Raw genomic sequence first — 23,481 nt, 5'->3', positions numbered from 1 at the left:
CTCAACCAAAGGGTTTCCTTTAAAGGTCTCTAAATCACGATCTTCCAGAACAGTTTGGAGCGCTCTCGTACCCACACCACAAGCCGCCTCCATTGTCGTCGGGCATTTACGTGCATCTGCATCATCATAGCAATTTGTTAACAGCGGCATTGTTTTCTTATTATAGCTTGATATGTCGCTATCAGCTGGCACATGAGCACTATTACAACTTCTGCAATTATTACTGTAGGTAGACGGCAAGATCTATTTTGTCTGGCAAAACTTTGTTCGCAAATGTCAGCTTGAATGTTGTGCGATTCAGTGTGTTCAATGAATGGAAACCACACCATAAAATGTCTCAAATCAATTTGATACGCCAATTTGACCGCAAAACAGCACGTGACGTCATTACGCACAGGTTTTTATTCGCTTTAAAGCCGTTGGATGGAAACACACTTTCACCGGCTTTATTCGCTCGAGTTCTTTTTACCCAACTTCAGATAATTTGATTAACAAGTGGATGGAAACTTAGCTACAGTCACCTTATGGTGAATTACAAAGTAGCTGACATTAGCAACCTGGGGCGACGGCGTCACAGCGCCTAATCAAACTTTTATTGCTAGCAGTGTTGGGCAGTACTGTATGTTGGGCAGTACTGTAGTACTAGAAATGTGATTTTCTGAATCAAATAGAATGTCAATAGCTTACTAGTGCTGCCGCGATTAACTGATTGACTTAGTTGACATAATCGACCATTAAAATAAGTCGACGGCAAATATTTTTTGTCGATGTGTCGTTTTAACATTGACCACCTATTTATTTTTTGTCTCCCGTCTCAAACCGCTCACTGTAATTCACCTCCACACCAGTCTGTGCGCTGTGCGCGCCCTGCTGGTTAATCTGCTATCCTCTTTCTTCCCCCTCCCCCCCGCCTTCACTGCTTTGATCTGAAATATGGCGGAGGTAGGCGAGTCCTCAAGTCCGAGAATTAGCACTAGATCAAAAGCTACCAAAGTATGGGAGAGTATTTCAGGCCAACTGGTAAAAGAGTGGTCTGTACACTCTGTTAAACTTCACTTGCTTATCACGGGAGCACAACCACGATGCACGAGCACCTAAAATGGAAACACACAGCAGTTGCAAGATGTGCCCACAGAAAAGGAAAATACAATGCAAGTATATGATTATTAATGAAACGGCGAGCAAGTCTGCGCTGTTTATTAACTCTTGACAAGTACAACTGTCTTTGGATGTTAAACAGGCTATTTAGACTTTGGCAGTAATGTTTTAAACCCCGCCATGCACGCAAGTGTAAATGCGAGCAGCACAGCTGCGTGTCTGCTTTCTGCGCAATTCATTATTAGGCAGAGCTAAGCGGGGGGAGCTAAGCTAAGCGTAGTAGGCTAGTCCAGACTCTGACTAATATGGTATAGCCTAAGGGCTCCTGCACACTGGCTGCGTGGCGTGAGCGTGTCGTTTCTGTTGCGTGTCAGTTGCGTGGCAGCTGCGTGGCTTTTTCTGTCTTTACACACCAGAAATGTGTCTGACGCGGCGCTGCTGCTACTAGCGTTGTCTGTACAAATGTATGTTTCCCATTGATTTACTGCACTCAAGCAGTAGTATACTTCATGTTAAACATAAACATAGACTGATTTGATCACAGCAATGACAACGTCGGCAGTATTGACGGCAAAATAGGCTCCAGTATATTTCGTTCTGTATTGACAGCTGCAATATTAAATGAATAAACACATTTTACATTTTATGTTTTGGCCCTTCAGTCGAGTTCAAAATAAAAAGGACGAAATAACAAACACTTAATTAGTTGTTTAGATTAGTCGACTAATCACAAAATGTGTAGAAAGATTAGTCGTTAGTGGCAGCACTATAGCTTACGTTAGCGATTTCATTGATCAAGTAGCGTAGTAGCGCCCACGTAAGCTAACGTACATTTCCCCGAGTGGAGCTCTGCTGCCGTCTGAAATAAAACTGCTGAGTATCACTGACACGTGCCAGAGAGTGCAGCTGATCTGTTTCCAGAACCTTAACAGTCTATATGGCTAATGAATTAGGTGACGCGCTCACTTTAACGTTACACTAGAGGTGTTGAAATGAATCAAATAATCGATGCATCGCGATCAGGGTTGGGTACCGTTTGGATTTTTACGATGCCGAACCGGTACTACCGATTCTTGAAAAACTGAAAAATGACATCAAAGAAAGGCTCTTTGATGGAGTTAAACCTAAGTCACCTACAATAATTTAACAAATAACAGTTACACTATTAACAAGTAACAACTAAATAAATGTTGAGTTGGTATGCCAACCAGCTTCAAACTTTAGCAGTTCTTTTGCAGAAAAATGACCATATTTGCCGTCTCTGGCGAGATAAGACACCTCTCCTGACGTATGGACGGAAGTGTATATATGGAATCTGTGGCAGGCCAATGAGTGTGAGAATGATAGGGAATGGCCACTGTAAGTTTCTTATATGTGGAGCGGGAGGGTCCTAGAGAAAATCGAGCGTGCGTAAACGTCTGTGGGAAGGAGACAGATATTGTGCATCGGAACAACGAGCAAGTGAACTACTGACTTGTTCTTCCGACCTGCGGCTAGTGTGCTAGTGCCAGAGTCTACAGTGTCACAGTCGGATGATGATTCAGAGTCAGAGGTTTGTGCTGGGAAAAAAGGCCCAAACCCACCATTTTCGGGTCGATCGGCTGCGAGAATTCAGCTGGTTGAGGTACTGTAAGGAGATGAACTCCATGAACTGAGAATGTTGCAGTCGCTACCCCAGAACTGCTGGGAACACGAAGTTTGCCGACAGTGCAGGCTCTTTGCAGTTTAAACACAATACACTAGTTAAACACAAGCTTAGCCTCAAGCATAGAGTGTGCCGTGACATGTTAGTAAATGAAAAAGCAACCGTGAAATTTTCCGTGAAAATCATGACGTTGCCATCCATAGGCTAATACATTTACGAGTGGGGATCCACAGCCGAAGAAATATTCCATTTGTTTGCTAAAGACATTGAGACGTACACTCGCGAAGAAAATGCTGCGTAGTAATAGCCGATAAGGAGATAGCCTTAGCCTACTGTTAGCCCTCCTCTCTTTCCCTCACTTTGTTTACGTCTCCAGTGTTTCCCAAAGATTAGAAAGCAACTTGTGGCGGCGTCGCCCCATATTTTTCTATGGAAAAAACAACATAACTAATTACACTGGTCGGACTGTTCAGCTCTGTTTCAGACCGATACCTCCGGTTCAGGCTGGTCCTTATCCTCAACATGTGCCTTTTTCAGTCGCCGAAAATACTTTTCAATGCTCATCTGGATTTCAGCAGCAAACATTCAGTGCAAGAGTCTTCTCTCCTTTATGGACGCTGTGTGCACGGTGGGCTCGATGGTGTTTTTAGCCCCCAACGTCGCCTTCCAGGCAGCTAACCCTCACCTTAACCCTAAACATAACCATTGCCGCGCTGCCTGGAAGGCGACGTTGGGGGCTAAAAACACCAAACACCATGGGCTGGGAGGAGCTGTGTGTATGTGAGCGAGACACAAGTGACAGAGAGACGGAGGAGAGCGGGGGAAGGAAATGCAGCTGAACGTGTTTTTAAAAAGTGTTTAAAAAAAAAAAAAATTATAACGAAACGCAATGTGCGGTGGCCGGTGTTGATAGTGCGGCGCACCGTCACACATTAGTCTATGTGTGGGAAACACTGGTCTCAACCCAGCTTGCGTGCACTTCCGGTCGGCGGAGCTGTGTTGATAGACCTCGGCAGTGCTGTAGCGCATTCACTCATTTAGATATGATTATTTCAGTGTAAACAAAAAAAAGAGATAGAGAGGAGAGAGGGAGAGCCTGTATGAGACAATAATACAGTGCACTGACATAGCTTCTATATACATGTATACACACATAGCTTCTATATACATGTATACACACATAGCTTGTATATATTTCTATATATTTCAGATGTAAACGTGTCCCACCTGTCCCCTGGTCCGCTGACAGCTTCCTCTCAGACTTCATGTTAAAGTTCCCCCCGACCTGTTTCAGGAAATACAACAAGACGTTAGCAGGAGCTAGCTGCTAGCGGCTAACCTTAGCTTTAGCACCGACTCCCTGCGACATTAAAAGAGAAAACAAACCTGCTCTGTGTAGCTTTGTTCCAGCTTTTAAAACCACATCCAGCAGTTTGGGACCTTTCTTTCTTCTTAAGAAACTAAACACTGGCGCCTTTTACTCCGCCGTCCTCATCACGATGTGACTAACAACAGTTAACGTTAGTTCCGGGGACGGACGGTATTACGGGTCGTACCGACAACTTCCGGGCAGATGTTTGTTTACTAATGTAACCGAGGGTTTCTTCTGTTGCCTAGACTCAGGTTTGACTATAAAATAAAGAAACACGGGCGTCCGATGCCGGAACAGAGACGGCACTGCACGTCTCACTTTATTCACCTACAACACAGTCAATACTACACTTTATCCACTTCCGCTTTTCCCCTTCACAATAAAAGCTCTATGGTTTACTGTAACTTCCTCTTAACCTTCAACTGAGAGGTAACATACCTTACACTTAAACATTTAAGCTCTTCTGTGTTTAAATAAATAATGTTACAGCTGTAACGCTGCTAGAATCAGATATCTAGTTAAAATATCAGTAACAGAATTAATGCATGGACACATGTATTCATTAAGGAAATTATGGAATAGTAACTTCATCCATTGATTGATTTTGACGGTGTTTTTTGCTATGGAGTTGTGTGGTTGCATGTCGAGAAACGACAGATTGACAACACTTTGATAACTGTAATTAAAGTGACTGCTTTCTTTCTTTACATGTTGCCGTTAGTGATGTCTGAATGAAGCCTTATGAATCTCAGACACAGAGACATAGTGACACCTGCTGGTTTTTATGTTTAAAAAAGGATCTTACTCTTTAGCAGAAAGGTCGACCTCCTTAGAAATCCTTTCATAATGTTGTCAGACACTTAGAATATTAATCTGAGTCTGTCAGCAGCAAAATGAGAACTTTTGTGAAGGTAAATACAAGCTGCACAATTGCCCTATTAACTTACATTGTAGCGATCTCGCTTAATACTGGACCAATGTCAAAGATTGTTGTTCCCATCAGTCACTTAGACACAAAAACAGAGGGACATAGGGGTTGACAAAAACGGTAGTTACCCTTTAACCCTTTTTCACTATCTGCAAAACCACGTAGCAAACTAGTCGTCCCTGTGTCTGTACTTAGGTTTGAACGTGTTTTAGGGCTGCAGCTATCGATTATTTTAGTAATCCAGTATTCTACCAATTATTCCATTGATTAATCGAGTAATCGGATAAGAAATACTTAGTAAGAAATACTTAGTAAAACAGCTATAGTAAATATTTATTTACAGTCTTGTGTCCACAGAAGCGTCAACGTGTTGTGCACTAGTAATAATCCTCCGTGCGGAAACACAGTGAGCCGTACAACCTTAACTACGTTGATTTAACGAAGCTTCGAGGCAAAGAATTTTGGTTCGAGGATTTTTTGTAATCAAATTATTCGAGGAATCGTTTCAGCCCTAACGTGTATAGAGACCAGTGCCAACTACTCACAAAAAGCAGAGCTTTAGCTTAACAATCATGTGATCATGTGCACCTTCAGATTTGGCCTGTTGGAATATTTTCCTAAACTGTACTATACTGTTGACAGAGACAGACCAGTCTTCAGTCTCTGGTTGTGAAAGTTCCCGAGCAGGTTAGGTGTTCAACTTAAGTTAACACAGTGATTTAACCCGTGTAACAAGTGAGCCACTATCGTGATACACAAAACCCTGGGTTGAACCTGAAGTTACTGTACTCGTTAACGCCAAATCTTGCTTTGTAGTACAGGCCTCTGGATAGGTGAAAACAACGCCCTGGGTTGTTTGCATTTCTTTAAACCAATCCCAATGGTCTTGGGCGGCGCTGATGTTTTATCATTATTCCAACTATTCTTACTACTTCACCTTCTACTTTTTACATTGAAGACAGCAATCCAGATGAGCTTTTCAGCATTCACACTTATTTATTTCAGTGACTTTATGCAGCCGAATTAACTGGATTCCAGTTACATTAACGTTTATTTCAGACTCGCCCGAAAAGCAGAACAGAAACTATTCTCATAGAAATATGGAGATATTTTTCTCAATTCCTATTACCCTCTAATTTGTCAATTGGAACCTGCTATAAGAGCTGGGTTCTGGGTTTGGTGAAAGCAATTTTCAGCTTTCACACGCATTATCTGCAGGTAATGCATTTTGATTTTTGTTAGTCATTTATTATCATCATGTGCACAAGAATCACAAAGTAGCAGTCATATCATAGGCTCGCTCCAACAACGCTTATTAAATATGTACAAAAAACAAATTCATAGTAACAATGAAAATCTAGGACAGTAAATAAGTACAGATAGGCCTGTCGCAATAGTCAATAAATCAATTAATCGGACGATAAAAAAATTAGCTTGATCATTTTTTCCGGCCGCGATAATTTCCATTTGCATGCTTGTTTTTCCTTGTCTCTCTCTCTCTCTCTCTCTCTCTACCAAAGAGACTGGAGGACCACTCTCGGTTCCTTAGCGTAGCGAGTGAACCCTCTTGTGAGTCACATGGTCTTTGTGGGGAGGGCGGGACTTCTGGCGGAGAGAGAGACAGAGAAATGCTAGTTGAGAGTTGGAGCAGGGTTTCCCGCCGCACTTTGCAGTTAAGGCGGCGTCAAAAAAAAGTAAAAAGTATATAGTAAAAAAAAGTACATGAGCGATATCCGCCGTGTTACTCTGCATCCTGTTTTCTCCGTTTCATTCCAAAGCACGCAGTTGACAACCTGCAGGTGGAGCGGTGGAGACAAGCTCGGACATACAGGCCGCTGTGGACTTGTCAGTGTCACAGCGATTTCAGGAAAGTGGCTGCATGTGTCCGACAATGCACAGAACATTAACCGGGACAAGCCTACAGCTGTCCGCAGACACGGAGTGCGGAAAGTGTGTCAGAGTTGCGCCTGTGTGTGTGTCGGCCCGTCCCTGCGAAGCTCCGACATACTAAAGGGAGATCAAAGACATATTGTGTATATTTAAAATGTCTTCCAGTTCCAGTGTTAAATATGATCATATAACGACAATATTATCGTTTATCGCAATAATTTCTGGGACAATTTATCATCCAGCAAAATTTGTTATCGTGAAAGGCCTAAGTACAGAAGTTAAATATATGTACAAAATAAAATATATACAGTTGTGGTAATGATAAGGGACTTCTGGGAATACAAACCATAACTGAGGTGAATAGATAATTACATAATAGAAAAGCGGCATGGCCTTAATCACAGAAACGTGCATCCGTTAATCACGCATCACAAAAGCGTGTGCTATATAAAGAAATTTGCGATCTCAGATTATTAAGTGGAAAAGAAGATCTTTTTGTATTCCCAAAAAACTTCTTTATTTCATCTGAAAAAAACAGCCCTAAGGCTTCGGTCTTGTGGAATTTCATGTGACACAATAACTTTTCCTCTCTGAATATCGGCTCCCGCAAAGCTTGCATCGGAGCAGCTTCTCCTTAATGTGAGTGAGCATGTGCACCTTCAGATTTGGCCTGTTGTTGAATCTTTTCCCACACTGAGAGCAGCTATATTTCATCCAGACAGACTTGTCTTCAGTCTCTGGTTGTAAAAGTAGACACTTTTGGATGGGTTCTGGTCCTCCACAGTTCTCTCCATCAGCTTCTGATTCTGTGTCTTCCGACAACAGTTTTTTCCCAGCAGTATTGTCGTGCTGACTTACTGGGACTTCAGTAGCGTACTGGTCAGTATGTCTCCTGAAGTCCCAGTCCCAGATCATTCCTGTGTGAATGATCATGTGCACCTTCAGATTTGGCCTATTGTAGAATATTTTCCCACACTGAGAGCAGCTATATTTCATACTACCTACAGAGACAGACTTGTCTTCAGTCTCTGGTTGTGAAAGTGTCTGTGGATGTGGTTCTGGTCCTCCACAGTCCTCTCCATCATCTTCTGATTCTGTGTCTTCCGACACACCGACACACTGATGGTTCCTGAGCTGTTTGTACCAGGTGAAACTCTGGTCACAAACGCTGCAGCTGAACAGAATCTTCTTTTGACCGTGCAAGACTTAAGTGTCTTGCAGCCAAGACTTTTCCCACACTCCGAGCCCCTTAACAGTTTTTTCCCCAGCAGTATCAGTCATACGACTTATCGGGACTTCAGTATTTTTCAGGCGTTTAAAGCTGACTGAGGTTCACTGCTCTCCTTCCAATCAGCACTGTAATCAGCCTCGGGTTCAGAAGAGTCTCCAGTCTGGTCTTCAGTTTCTGGTTGTGACCGTAAACTTTCTCTCTCTGCAAAAGATTTCTTACACACTGAGCAGCTGAGCGTTTTTTCTCCTGTGTGGATTCTCATGTGTTTCCGTAAACTTCCACTCTGTGTAAACGATTTCTTACAGACTGAGCAGCTGAAAGTCTCGTGTGAGTTATCATGTGGTTTTTCAGATGTTGCTTGCGGCCCAAATCTTCTCCCACACTCAGAGCAGCAGAATGTTTTCTTACATCTTGAATCATTTTCAGAGAGTTTAAAGCTGACTGAGGTTCTCTGGTCTCTTTCCAATCAGCGCTGTCACCAGTCTCAGGTTCAGAAGAGTCTCCAGTCTGGTCTTCAGTCTCTGGTTGTAAAAGTGGATGTGAGTTCCTGGCTGGTTCTGGTCCTCCACAGTCCTCTCCATCAGCTTCTGTTTCCATGGGTTGAGTTTGTCTTTGATGAAGCTGTGAGGACTGAGCTTCCTCTTCATCATCTTCACTCTTCACAGGGACAGGAGTGAATGGGAACTTGGTGATATCAGCCTCCTCCAGCCCTTGAAGGTGCTCTCCCTCCTGACTGCTCCACAGTTCCTGCTCTTCCTTTTTAATGTGTGAGGGGGCTCTGGCCCCCAGCCTGTCCACACTGGAGCTACACTCCTGCTGCTCAGGGGGATCCTCTTCTTTAACCACCAACAGCTGTTGAACATCTGCAGGAAACAGAATGAAGAACAGACACATTACTGACCACCACTCAAACTAAACTCAAACCAATAACAAAAGGTAGTTTATATCGTCATAGATATGAAAACTTACAAATTTAGTCTAACAAACTGATACAACGTAGCATAGCATAGCTTGTTAAGGTCATCTTCCTAAAAACCAGCTACAAAATGGAACCATTTAGGGCTGTCCCTAACGATTATTTTTGTCATCGATTAATCTAATGATTAACTTGCATATTATTCTAAAGATTTTTTTAACTGAACTTTGGAGAATCAGTATTTTTACTTAAGTACTTGACATAAAACTTAAAATGGCTATGACATGCATTTATTTCATCATTGGAGTAATATGCAGTTAAGATAATCACAGGCAAATGTATTTTTGCATCAGTGTGGGGCAAGGAAAATAATTGATACGCAGGGCTCCAGCCTATGTAAATGGCCTGAAGTTTATCCTTGTGCGTTAGTGTGTGTGTGTGTCAATCACTTCAAGAGAATAGCAGGGCCGGAGTGTGTCCGTGTGGTAGAGAGAGTGACGGTGATTATCTTCAGAGTGAGTAGTGACTCTAAAGTCATAGTGAGAGAAACAAAGTGTCTCCCCTGTTCTTTCTGACCACGGTGAAAAATCTAGAGCAGGAGAAGTTAACCCTCTCCTTGATTTCATGTTGTTTATGGAGAAGAAGAGTCGGGGGAAATGCAACGCTACCAAGCCTACGGCAGAGCGACGTGCGTGCACCGCTCGAAAAATACAACTGGACATCGCGACAGCGCACCTCGCTCGGCCGTTTCTGTTACAGATTTCCCACCGTGGTCAGAAAGCACAGACACTTTGTTACTCTCACTATGCCTCTAGAGTTACTACTCGCTCCGAAGGTAAACTGCTTCTTTTACACTTCTGGTTAGATGCTAAACAAACTTTGTTGTCACTACAATATGTGCAATGATTAGGTTGAATCTAATTTAATATACTTATGTTCATGCTTAACAGTAATGTTGATCGTAAGTGGAGAAATGACAAGGACACTATTGATGCCATTATTGCAGGTGCAGAATGCAGTGATTGGTGGTAAACAGGACTTGCATGTACAGATGAGCAGCGCAGGTGGAATGCAGGGACATCAAAGAATCTTGAGCCTAAACGTCTGAGTCAGATTAACTTCAGGCACCACAAGGCAGAACAGCAATACAGAGTTAACTGTAGGGCTGTAGCCAGTCAACCACTCCCAAATACACCACATCATGTGTCACTCAAAGACTTCAGAGACAGTGTGGACAAAGCCCCCATCCAACCACTTTTTGTCCTGCAGAACACTTCACTCGAGAAGAGTTATATAATGCCTCACCATCAGCGATGTGCGCATGCGCGATAGTCACATCGCAGGACATTGCGATGTTGATGGTAAAACTGTTTAGCTGATTGATAGAAAAGTTAACTTTCACCGTTCTCCTTTTACATGATTGTTAGAGGCTGAGCCTTCCCTTTAAGACAGGTGGCCATGTGGGCAACGTGTGCATGTGACGTAACATTAGTCCGACGGGGTTCGTTATGGGAAGTGAGGCTCTCTGTGTCTAGAAAAGTACCGTAAGCGGCAGCTGCTGCTGGCACAGTGATGCACATGCTTTTCCATGAGTAGTGAAGCTACAGTAGTCAGTGTTTTATGTTCGCTGCAAAGACGACCTAAATCACCTGATTAATGCAACGTAATCACGACGTCTCCCGGCCATTTTTCACCGCAGAAAGCTGCTACCAGCCAGGCTAAAGCTAACATAGTTAGCCTAAAGAAAACAAGTCGTCTGTCCCAACTAACGTTACGGTTCGGAGCCGCCAAGCTGGAAACGTAACACTAATCTACAACAGAAGTCAGTGTATGATATAATATCATTTACACTGATTTAAGTCTTCTTGGATACACAGTTTGTTGCTAGTGTGTGACATGCAGGCTCAGCATGCACAGCAACCACCAATCACAATCAATGTTGATCAATTTATCAAACAACCAAAGCAGCCCCGCTAGTCGACCACAACCTGACATTTAGAGGAAGCAACATGCATACGTTTTTAATATCATATTAAGTCTGGATTGATAGTATTATATGAATACAATGGTGTCATGTCAGCCAACCACAGTATTTAACTACCTAATGTCCCTCTCCAAAATCTCTTCAGAAGAGGAGTCACAGCACTCTCTTGCTCTGGTGTTTGTAAAGTATTAAAGTTCAACAAAGAATGGTTCCCATTAGAAAAGTTCCTTTTCCAATTTTAGTTTCTATGTACATGCACTCCCCTACAAAATCACCCCAGTAGTCGAGAATGATTTATTATTTCCTAACAGAGCTATTTATGTCATCTTGTAAAAATGTGTCTTTTTTCATATCGCAGGAAAAATATATATATCGCTGTGTCAGTTTTTTCCAACATCGTGCAGGCCTTCTATACAGTAGCCTATCTCCTGATGTCTCTTTTGTTATTATTCAGCATCAGCGGTGGAATGTAACTAAGTACATTTACTCCAGTACTGTACTTTAGTCCAAATGTTGAGATAATTGTACCAATATAACAGCCTACAAGTCCAGCTGAAATGATTAGACCATTAAACACACAATTGTTTGGATCCTTTACACTTTCTAAAATGGGAGGATTCTTCTTTATTTTTAATACTTTAACTACATTTTCCTGATGATACTTAGACTTTTACTGAAACAACATTTTCAATGCAGGACTTTTACTGTAACACACTGTACTGAAAATACACTTTGGAAGAAAGACCAATACTTTATTACATTTTCAGAGCTCTGAAATAAGTTTTAATATAATAAATGTAAATTTGTATTATATTATCTAAGCCTTACACATGACATTACAAAAACAAAGAGGGACTCAAGATTTCACAATTTGTAATTCCTCACAGGGTTTGTCCAGCCAATACCAGGAGATGAAACCCTCCCAGAGTCACTGCAGTACCTCTGAAACACCTTCAACCCTTGTTGGGTTTAGGGTGGGGTTGGGTACCAAAACTCTAGGATACCAACCAGATTAGGCCGGTAATACCCGGGACCAAATCCCAGTGTTTTCTAGACCTATAGCCCGTTTTACGACCACGTCTTTTGCCTCCTGTTTTTGATACCTCCGCCTTTAATTCAATAATTTAATTTGTATAATAAACTTCATTACCTCTTTACCTCTACCACTGAGTCACGCTTTTGAGTCCTCTGAGCTCCCTGACAACTAGTAAATAATGTGTAATATGTTCCCTTCATGAATTCTTCATGTATTAATCTTGTATTGGTGCTGTATACTGTTACAGTTATTGTTGATGTGGCCTTGTTGTCCATCTTTAGTCTTATTTTATTTATTCTTAGTTATTTTCTCAACGGACTGCCCCAGAGACAGAATGCTGATTTTGAACATGTCTTTAAAATACCAGATTACATTACATGTCAACATTTTTTAATGCCAATAAAGCCATCCCAAGTGTGGTTACACTTTTCAAAACGCCACACAGATAGCGTTCACTGCAATATAATATAACAACACATTCTCACTCCCATGCGTCAAATACAGATGCTTGGTCAGAGTGTCTTTGGCGTTTGTTATTGACTCTAAAAGTCTCGCACTTGGTCAGAGTGTTGCCATCACTTTTTTTTAGATCAATTTTTTATTGTGTTTTTTTTATATTTATAACATACAGAACATACAAATACAATTGAACAAGAACAAAAACCCTTTCCCACCCCCCCACTCTCTGCGGTCTCAAGGAAAACAAAAACAAACAAAGCAAAAACAGCTTGCCTAGTCACTCTCCTCTTATTCTTGTGATACTGAGGTCATTAGGACTGATACTTATGCTGCTGTGTTTTTCCATAGGTCTATAGTCGATGATTTGGCTTTGTTAATCCTTGCTGTAGAGAGCTCAAGACATAACTATGTATAGAAAATCGCCAACCACTGTTTTATACAAATCGAGTGGGGGGGGTGGCAGCCCTGAGCTATCATTTTCTTGGTTGCAGTTGAGCCAGCTAGCCAAACTTTCCTCTATCTCCCAAGCAAGTGTAATTTAGAGTCGTCATTAAGTAACAAAACAATTGGGTCAGTAGGAAGTCAACATCCTATCACATCAGATATTATTGATGTTGTTTTATTCCAGAACTCATGCACCTGTTCACACTCCCAGACCATGTGCAGGAAAGTTCCAGTTTGTTCAGGTTGACAGAACGTGCAATAGGGATTGGGGATGACTTCAGAGATGTATCTCTTCTGAGGAGTCCAATATGTCCTATGACATATGTTGAATTGGATCTGCTGGTGATTTGGGTTTTTGGAGCAATGGAAAATGTTGTCCCAAACTGTCTCCCAATTAATTGCATTCCGCTCAGCTCTCGCTCCCATTTCCTTGCTATTGGGAGTTCTCCTATAGATACTTGCAACAGTTTTGCATAGATCTTGGACGCTAATCCTCTCACAGGAAAATCAACAAAGAATTTAATGACTGGGTCAATCAATGACGTATTCCGTTACAGAGTAAAGAATACATGCCCAAAAATGTAATTTGTAACGTATTCCGTTACGTTACTCAATCTGAGTAACGTATTCTGAATACTTGGATTACTTCCACATTGAATTGCATTTTATAAGTAGGAATGCGGCCATCACATACAGCTTACTAAACAGGCCTATTCTGGTGTGTTTTTCTGTTCCAACTGGCTGAATGTGTACCTAAACAAGCAGATAGATTTTTGTATTTGTAGTCCAGAACTGACTACCCTTGGCTAAAAATAACTTACTTTAAGATGCTTCTTCAGGCTGGAGGTGGAATAATTTGGACGCTGAAAGGAAGTTGGTTGCTGGCAAGCAGAAGTTGCACTGCAGTGCACAGTTATATTTCGTTCTCTCTTCTCTTTCTTTAATGTGAAATGCTGTTTGAATTTCCAAGATAGAAACGCATTCCTGCCCTAGCTCTGTTGTGCCGGTTCCGGCTCCATCTTTACCTCTATCAGCAAATTTTTTCGTTTTCATATTGGGGCTTCTGGGAAATGCGTGGAGTTGTGAGAGTGAATAAACCCATGAAACAGAGAAGTATCGTCATGTAATCCATTGATTTCAACAATGTAACTGTATTCTAAATACCAACTATTTAAATTGTAACTGTAACGGAATACAGTTACTCATAATTTGTATTCTGAATATGTAACGCCGGTACATGTACTACGTTACTCCCCAACACTGATAACATGTTAGGGCTGATCTTAAGCGCAGATACAAGAAGAAGAATGTCCTGGGGACCTCAAAACTAGCTCTTAGGTCTTCAAAACTCAACATACCTTTCTCATTGAATAACTGGTTTACAGTATAAATGCTTCTGTCACTCCACTGCTTACAAGCAAAGGGTTTGTTACCAGACATTAAGTGTGTATTGTGCCAAATTGGGGTGTTGCAAAATGTCACTTGTTGATGTAGCGTAGTTGCTCCTCCACCTGTTTAAAGTTAGTCAATGTGTTGGTGATAATAGGGCCATAGGCTAACATACACTTTTTTGGACACACACCTGCAAAGGCAAGATCTTGCAGTCCTAGACTTCCAGTGAGGTTTTGCTCTAGTTCTCTCCATGGGACTGTAGATGAGGGGTCCATCCACACTCTGAGGGCCCGTAGCTGAAAGGCTCTGTAGTACACTTTAAGGTTGGGAGGGCCAAGCCTCCCGTGTTTGAGGTATGTTGCAGGGTAGAGTATTTTAGCCTAGGTTGTTTATTATTTCAAATATACTGCCGAATTAAGGTATCACGTTTCATCCAGATATTTATCGGTGGGGGTAAGGGGATCATTGTACTTAAGAAATTCACACGAGGAACTATGTTAATTTTAACAACAGCAATCCTGGAGCGTAGTGATGCCGGCAGCGCAGACCAATTGGCCAGATCTCTTTGAACACTACTTAATATAGTTTCATAGTTCTCCTGGATAACTCGCTGTAGGGATGCATGTAAGGTGATGCCCAAATATGTAATTTTGCTTTGGGTTGGTATTGTAACACTAATGGTTGATGCCACATGCCTGTTTTTCAATAAAAGATTAGATTTATTCCAGTTAATTTTATATCCGGAGATTGAGCCAAATTTGTTGAAAATCTTAAGAATTTTTGGAATAGAGTCCTCAAGATCAGCAATGTACAACAAAATAATGATATTGAGCTGCTACTGGATTTAATCTGGGTATTGCAGATTTTATTTTGCCTTATGGCTTGGGCTAACGGTTCAAGAGAGATCGCAAATAGCATGGGGGATAGCGGACATCCCTGTCGCGAGTCCAATCCGTAGGATCTTTACCCTTCTTTGGCATAACGGAAATCAGCGCAGTGTTGGTTGTTGATGGAAAGTACCCTTTTCTATGGCTGGTAAAATGGTAGGGAGTGTAGATCTGTGTAGATTTAGAAAAACAAGTCTTAAGAGATAGCTCTAACGATTTACATCATTCTTCCAACTCCGCTATCCTTGCCTCTCTTTTCCTCTTCAAATTGACTGTGAAGGACGATGTAAAATCGCTAATAAATCCTTTAGTTGCTTGCCATGTATATGCAGGGTCAGAAACTGTGTCGGTATTAATTGACATAAATTCAGCCAGTTTGGTTCTAAATTCTGTATCAAAAGCGGTGTTCTGGAGAAGGGAATTATTAAATTGCCATCTCCTAGATCTTTCTCCTAACATATCACAACGGAATGTGGTTATCAGCGCATTGTGATCAGACAGAATTGCTGGTTCTATTGCTATCGTGTGAAACATTGTCTTAAGCTCACTGGAGCACAACATATAATCAATGCGGGAGTGGGTGAGGAGGTGTGTGGAAAAGGTGTAATCCTTGCTAGTAGGATTGTGCATCCTCCATATATCTGTAAGATGGTGGGATTCCACAACTGCTTTAAACATGTCCGATATGCGTTTTTGGGCTTTCGTGGGATTGACCCCTGATCTATCCTGATTTAAATCAAGTACTGCATTCATGTCTCCCCCTATGATTAGTGAATATTCGTTGAGAGAGAGCAATTCATTGGTTAGGTGTGGGAAAAAACTTTCATCATATGTAGCCGGTGCACATACCGAAGCAAAGGCTATTTTCCTACTCATCGTAGTACATATATAAGATATCCTGCCTGATAAGTCTTTACTGCTTTTGTCTACGGTGAGAGCACATTTCCACGACAGCAACACGTCGGAGTCCTTGGTTTTGGTGTCGTCACTAGATGAGCCATCAACATTAAAGTATTTATTTTGTAGACGATTCATATCTCTTTTGCGTAAATGTGACTCCTGTATAAATGCCACGTCTATGTTTTTCCTTCTTAAATAGTCCAGGAATTTAGCTCTTTTGATCAGCCCGTTTAGCCCTGATGTTAACTGAAAGGACTGAAAGCTCAGCCATCTTCAAAATTTACACACATACGTGTCTCAAGTACCCTACCAGATTTTGCTGACGAATCTGTAGCAAAGGGTGAACTTTTAGCTCTGAGCAAGGTGTGACAAAAACATAAAAAGTAAAATAATTCCCTTAACCCTCTGAGACCGCAGACCCCCCCCCTCCCGTATTTGTAAGATGCGTGACCACATCAAACGCAGTTTGCGCAAAACTCCAGCTCAAAACTACACCTCCTGTCTTAAGTCACAGGTTAATTGAAACAGGTCTAGTGAATTCTTATGTTAAACATGAACAATATTATAAACACCTTCAAACAATTTATGGACTAAGCTATGTGAAAAACAGACCAATCTAGTTGGAACAATAAGCAGACTATGAGCTGAACAGACTGTATCTCTCACGTTCTTTCAGTCTAGCTTAAATGTTAACAAATATCTACTGTAAACTGACCAGCCAGCATTTATCATGTATTTTCAGTCTGGTTAAGTGTCCCTTTAAAGCTTAGTTACAAAACTTACATAGTGCATCCTCAGGATTCATCATGGTCCCTTTGTGTCCTCAAAAGTATAGATTGTAGACTGAGTAGACATTTCTTACAGTCTGGTTAGATGTCCCTTCAACGGTTGGTTCCAAAACTTACACACAGCGTCCTCCAGTCAAACTCTGTACAGTGTCCCAAATACCGTAAATCCACAGGTGCTGAGTCCGGAGCGGGGTGAACCGTGCATATAGCGCCTCCTCCTCCTCTTCTAATTCCAGCCAGAAAACAACCGGCTCCGAAGGCGAACTCTCTCCCTCTGTGGGTCGCTCCCAGGGCATTGCGGCAGATGAACACGTCCGAGTTGCATTCAGCGTGCAATTCAAAACGCTTTACATAAAACATTAAAGAGAAGTTAAAAACGTTCATGAAAGAGATAAAAAAAAATAAGAACAGGCTACAATGGAACAAGATACAAATACAAGAAAACAGCTGCAGCGTTAGACATTGGACATAGGTTGTAGGGATGAGTTAGGGAGGAGAGATGGAGGTAGGGAGGGGTTTTATTTTGGGTGGTGTGTAAAATGTTCTAAAAGCTGACAACCTGCAATTCCATGTTTTTATTTGCTTTTACTATTATAATCCTGTAGGACTACAGAGTAAGTGCTCATGACTTCTAACCAGATTATGCACTATGAAGGGCAGAGGGACGAAATCGATGTAATCCAGGTTATTTAGACACACAGAATAAACTACTGAGCAAAATGTCAATTAGTCTGATTTGACAAAGCTGATCCCAACACTACACACCCCTCTGTCATCACAGAGTTCAGAGAATCTATTTCTCACAGATCCACTTCTTAGGTTCATATTTTCTTCTTTGTGTCCATTTTCCTTGTTGATCGCAGCATGTTGCAGCGTAAATGTAACCGTCACCGTGAGGCAGTCCTGATGCCCAGAACCTGTCAGAGAAATAAAACGTCCTTTTATTAAACAGGGCTGAAACTCCTGATTTGGTATTCATTTAAAGTAAACTGATTTCACATGACATATATATATATATATATTTATTATCTGTTATTAAAAGACATTTACTCATTTAAGATTTAGCTTTGTAGATCGCTGTAATCTGTAATGGCTGCCAGTGACAAGAAACCTTGTCCAGTACTCCCACATCTCTGTTCTCAGTCATTGAAGGGTTTTTACTGACAGGAATCATCCCCAAAAAACAAGGTATCACAGGCTTTCTGATATCTAACCAAGATGGCGCCCTTTCTTTGCTTTCTGCAGCTAGTGTCTGTTTTTAAAAGCCCAGCAGCCGGTCCTATAGACTTTACATTTTGATTCAGTCACACACATTAAACTACAGTAGCTTTTCAGGTCTGTGAACGTTTAACAAATATGAAATCTTTATGGTTTAAGACTTCACTATACATTCATGATGTTTACAGGGAGACTTTTTGTTGCAGCTCCTCTGTTGGCCACTGACACAAAACGGTTTCAAAGCTGACTCTGCTCCCCATCTCTCCAGCTTCATCTTCATACGTCATCCATGGGACTGATGCTCCTGTTTATTTAAAAGGTCTACTATTCAGCATTTCCCTAAAAACTATTTATAGACTCATACAAAAGTAATCCTCTCAATCATCACTTATGACTCACTAGAAGTGTGTGGTGGTCTCTCTCTCTCTCTCTCTCCGTCTCTCTCTCTCTCTCTCTCTCTCTCTCTGTCTCTCTCTCCGTCTCTCTCTTCTCTCTCTCTCTCTCTCTCTCTCGTCTCTCTCTGTCTCTCTCTGTCTCTCTCTCTCTCTCTCTCTCTCTCTCTGTCTCTCTCTCTCTCTCTCTCTCTCTCTCTCCGTCTCCCTCTCTCCGTCTCTCTCTCTCTCTCTCTCTCTCTCTCTCTCTCTCTTTCTCTCTCTCTCTCTCTCTGTCTCTCCATCTCTTTCTCTCTCTCTCTCTCTCTCTCTCTCTCTCTCCGTCTCTCTCTTTCTCTCTCTCTCTCCGTCTCTCTCTCTCTCTCCGTCTCTGTCTCTCCATCTCTTTCTCTCTCTCTCTCTCTCTCTCTCTCTCTCTCTCTCTCTCTCGCTCTCTCACTCTCTCCGTCTCTCTCTCTGTCTCTCTCTCCGTCTCTCTCTCTCTCTCTCTCTCTCTCTCTCGTCTCTCTCTCTCTCTCGTCTCTCTCTCTCTCTCTCATCTCTGTCTCTCTCTCTCTCTCCCCGTCTCTCTCTCTCTCTCTCGTCGTCTCTCTCTCTCTCTCTCTCCGTCTCTCTCTCTCTCTCTCTCTCTCTCTCTCTCTCTCTCTCTCTCTCTCTCTCTCTCTCCCCGTCTCTCTCTCCGTCTCGCTCTCTCTCTCTCTGTCTCTCTCCCTCTAACACTAATTGGAAAAAAAACAGCTTTAACTCAGCATCCTTCTATTTAAAACACTTATTTTAGTGACCAACAGTGACTTTGATGGAATTGTGATGAAAATAAAAACCTTTAAAATGTCTCACGTTTCTGTCAGCGGTAATCCGTCGACCCATTTCCATTCTCCATTTCTCTGTTCATCCAGTAGACCAATCCAGGACTCTCCATCCTTACCCAGCTCAGTGACAAACTTCTAGAAGTTGACAGTGTTCACAGTTCAGCATTTCTGTTGTAGTAAAGCCATCTTGTGACTACATCTGAAGGAAAGAGAAAATGTATTGCAAGAAAAAAATCCCCCCCATGATGCATGAATCAGAAACACTAATCATACAGAAATAACCAACCATACTGTAGTTTCAATAGAACCAAACAAACAACATGGAACAGGGGGGGGCAGTGGTGGCCTAGAGGTTAGAGAAGCGAGCTTGGGACCCTTGAGCAAGGCCCTTAACCCCAACCGCTCCAGTGGAGCTGCTCAGTGGCCAGCAGATCAGACTGTGGTTGTACTGGGCAGCTTCCAGTATGAATGTGATCAGATCAGACTGTGGTAGTACTGGGCAGCTTCCAGGTATGAATGTGATCAGATCAGACTGTGGTTGTACTGGGCAGCTTCCAAGTATAAATGTGAGCAGATCAGACTGTGGTAGTACTGGGCAGCTTCCAGTATGAATGTGATCAGATCAGACTGTGGTTGTACTGGGCAGCTTCCAGTATGAATGTGATCAGATCAGACTGTGGTTGTACTGGGCAGCTTCAGGTATAAATGTGAGCAGATCAGACTGTGAGAATGCATGGTAGTACTGGGCAGCTTCCAGTATGAGATGTGATCAGATCAGACTGTGGTAGTACTGGGCAGCTTCCAGTATGAATGTGATCAGATCAGACTGTGGTGGTACTGGGCAGCTTCCAGGTATGAATGTGATCAGATCAGACTGTGGTTGTACTGGGCAGCTTCCAGTATGAATGTGATCAGACTGTGGTAGTACTGGGCAGCTTCCAGTATGAATGTGGTCAGATCAGACTGTGGTTGTACTGGGCAGCTTCCAGTATGAATGTGATCAGATCAGACTGTGGTGGTACTGGGCAGCTAAGTTTATATAAGACTTGTTTCTTTTAAAACATTTCTCACCTGTAATGTTCCCCTGTGTCTATTATTTTGTCTCCTGGCAGAAACTGTTGCTCAGGTTGTTATAGCTCTTCTGCAACTGGCTGTAGTTGTTGCTCAGTTGGTTGCATCGGGTCTGTAGCTGGTCCTTTTCCAAAGTGACTAAATTAGCTGATGAAAACCATAACAATTAAGAAACAGACCAACAACACCAAATCATTTTCACTGATGTCTTGAGAAAAACAGCAATAGATATAAGACTATTTAGAAAAATGTATGCTTAGTATGCAGTGTGAAGTTGGATCATGTGTATTGTATTATGACATTTCTTACCTGAAACATTCTCCTAAACAGCAACCTTTTTTCAATCTCTAATAGTTGGTTATGTTCATAATCCCTTAAAATACTTCAAACTACAGGCAGCCACTTTGTGTGTGGTTAAAAAAAACAACTTTAAAGCACTTATATCAGTCTGGCACTGGCTTTCCAGCATAAAACAGAACCTTAATGCATAATCTTAAGGCATTTGTTCATAAACTCATTTCTGGATACGAGTCTGATAACAATGCTGCAACAAAAGTATGTAGTATGTAGGCAGTGTTTGAATTACACCAGGGCTTTTGGGGAGCCCTATTATTCGGAGATGGGAGGGTACTGTACAGATGCCCCTCAGACATGAACTCATCCATCTACAACAAAGAAAACAACAATAATTCACCGTTGTAAAGTTTTACATAAGCGCCCTCCGCTGAGACAAAAAATGCCAACGCACAGTGGACAGGCAATGCTTTGTGTTAAGAGACAGAACGCAGGAAGAAAAATTAAGAAACGTACATGATGGAAAACAAAACACTTTAACGCGTCGACACAGAGCTACGTTACGTCAACAGCTACCCAAAATAAATGTGTCATCATTATACATTACGTGGAAGGTTATCCACATAATTAATTTCATTAAACACAACAAAATATTTTTTCCGAAGATTTTTACAAAACTTTTCAAAGACTTCACAAATTCTATGACTTCTTCAGGTTTTCTGACCGTGGAAACCCTGGAAGGGTCTCCAGTCTGGTCTTCAGTCTCAAGTTGTAAAAATGTATTTGAATGTGAGTTCCGGGCTGGTTCTGGTCTTCCAAGAGTCCTCAATTTGACTTTGATGAACCTGTGAGGACTGATGACCAATACAAATCTTTTGTCACAAACACTGCAGCTGAATCGTTTCTCTCCTGTTTGGACTGTCATGTGGCTTTTCAGATTTTTTACAAAACCTTTACCGCACACTGGGCAAATGAAAGCTTTCTCTCCTGCATGGATTTTTTTTAATGAATATGTACAGAACAGCATAGTATACTTTACTTCAAATGTTAATTATTGTATGAAAAATAAACAGCAACCTTATTCAATCTCTTATAGTGGGTTATGTTCATTATCACTTCAAACTACAGATGTAGGCGACAATCTGAAAATCACTTTTTGGGCCGCCGAGAGGCTGAGTAGGGGATTAACTAACTTGCCAGACGTGCTTTCTGGTAATGATCACGGATCCAACTGCGTTTTGTATATTTATTTGTATTAACACAAACAAGGTTCTGCATCCAATACATCCCATAACTGTATAACTGGCATATAAAATGGAGTACAAAAGTCATAAACAACATTAGAAAAACAGCATAATAAGTGTTGAGCATAAATAAAACTTCCCTCGTCACCCCCTCTCTCCTTCACCAAACCAAACAAGTGAACAGGTATTACTTTGCTTCCTCCGCCCCCACCAGGTGCTCTAATTACCGTAAATGACCTTTCAAAATAATAGAACTAAAACCTGGCTTTTACAACACATACAGTCAATACATTGTCCTTTATCAATAAAACAAAGAGTGAGTGATTAGTTAGTTTTGTGTCGTCACATACACGTAAAAGCATCGACAGCACAGATTAAATACAAGGAGAGGCATAAAAGCTGAAGTACTATATACATGTATCACTAAGGTATCTCCTGTGCAAAAAGAAGAGAAACAGTTTAGTAAAGCAGGAAACACTATGAATGGACCCAACCAATCAGGGTTTGTCAACACAGTTTGGGAGACAGAGGCTAGGTAGTTCATCAGAAAAAGAAGAGGGCCAAGGATTGACCCCTGTGGGACCCCACTCAAGACGTTTCCTTTGTGAAAAAGCACTTTTGATTGAGTTTGCTATTTTTTAAGGTACTTACTGAAGTACCCATTGAAGTGCTTAATATTAAAAGCCAAAAGGAACTTAGTTTGGCGAGTAAAATTTCATTAACTAAATGGAAAGCTTTTGATAAATCCATAAAACAATCATTGTGATCCAAGGCTGATGTAATCTCATCAATAAGTTGTAAATTAGCCATATGTGAACAAAAGTTTCTGTGAAATCCAGAAACATTTTATATTAAGTCAAATAGTTATGTTTTACTAATGCAAGAATCCTGACGGTTAAATAAATTAATTCAAAATGTATGATGAATTCCTGTTGCTTACAGTTAGGAAATGATCAAGTCACTGACTTTGTGATAAGTTCCAACTAATCGGAACATCAATTAAGGAATGTTAGTTCACAGTTACTTCCTACAATAATTGATATATGAACTGATTGTGAACAAACCAACAATTTCTATTCCCACAGAAATATGAGGCTGATATATTTACGTTACTGTACCAAACCAAAATATTCTAGCAATCTTGCAATTGAACAATTGGAGGACAATGTACTCAAATTGAGAAATAAGCTTAATTTTCTATGAAAATATTTTCCTTTCTGCCTTTACAGAGTCTGTTATAAACTTTCATGTAAATGAAACCCAGTTAATTTGGCCCCAAAAAGTACCTGAACTAGAAAATGCGTGTGAATGCTGAAAAGCTGAAACGCTAAACTGGGTTGTTGTTTTAAAGAAGGAGGTGAAGTTGTAAGAATATTTGGAAAAGTGGGTCTAAGTAGAAAATCTTTATCAGCTGTATTGAATATTTTCAAAAAGTAGAGTATGAAAGAAGTTATTCAATTAGTTGTTTTTAAATAATGCAACA

The 23,481-nt window shown here is 41.2% G+C and overlaps 1 protein-coding gene across 3 annotated transcripts in view; it reads right to left on the bottom strand.

The window, feature by feature from the left end:
* The window catches only part of LOC144528450 (uncharacterized), a 62,689-nt gene that overhangs the window by 9,434 nt on the left and 29,774 nt on the right, over positions 1–23,481 (bottom strand). The window contains exons 1-2 of one of the 3 annotated variants that reach the window (XM_078267025.1): positions 4,300–4,489; positions 3,971–4,028 (exon numbers count right to left, since the gene is read on the bottom strand). The exons of 1 other annotated variant lie outside the window; for it this stretch is intronic. In XM_078267025.1, the coding sequence (XP_078123151.1) occupies positions 3,971–4,010 (40 nt within the window). In that variant the 5' untranslated portion in view covers positions 4,011–4,028; positions 4,300–4,489. One more of the 3 variants, XM_078267024.1, reaches the window with a different exon arrangement.

The sequence above is a fragment of the Sander vitreus genome, chromosome 14 (assembly GCF_031162955.1).
Source record: "Sander vitreus isolate 19-12246 chromosome 14, sanVit1, whole genome shotgun sequence".
Lineage (NCBI taxonomy): Eukaryota > Metazoa > Chordata > Actinopteri > Perciformes > Percidae > Sander > Sander vitreus.
The sequence above is the reverse complement of the archived record's forward strand: the minus strand, read 5'-3'. Positions and strand labels throughout refer to the sequence as shown.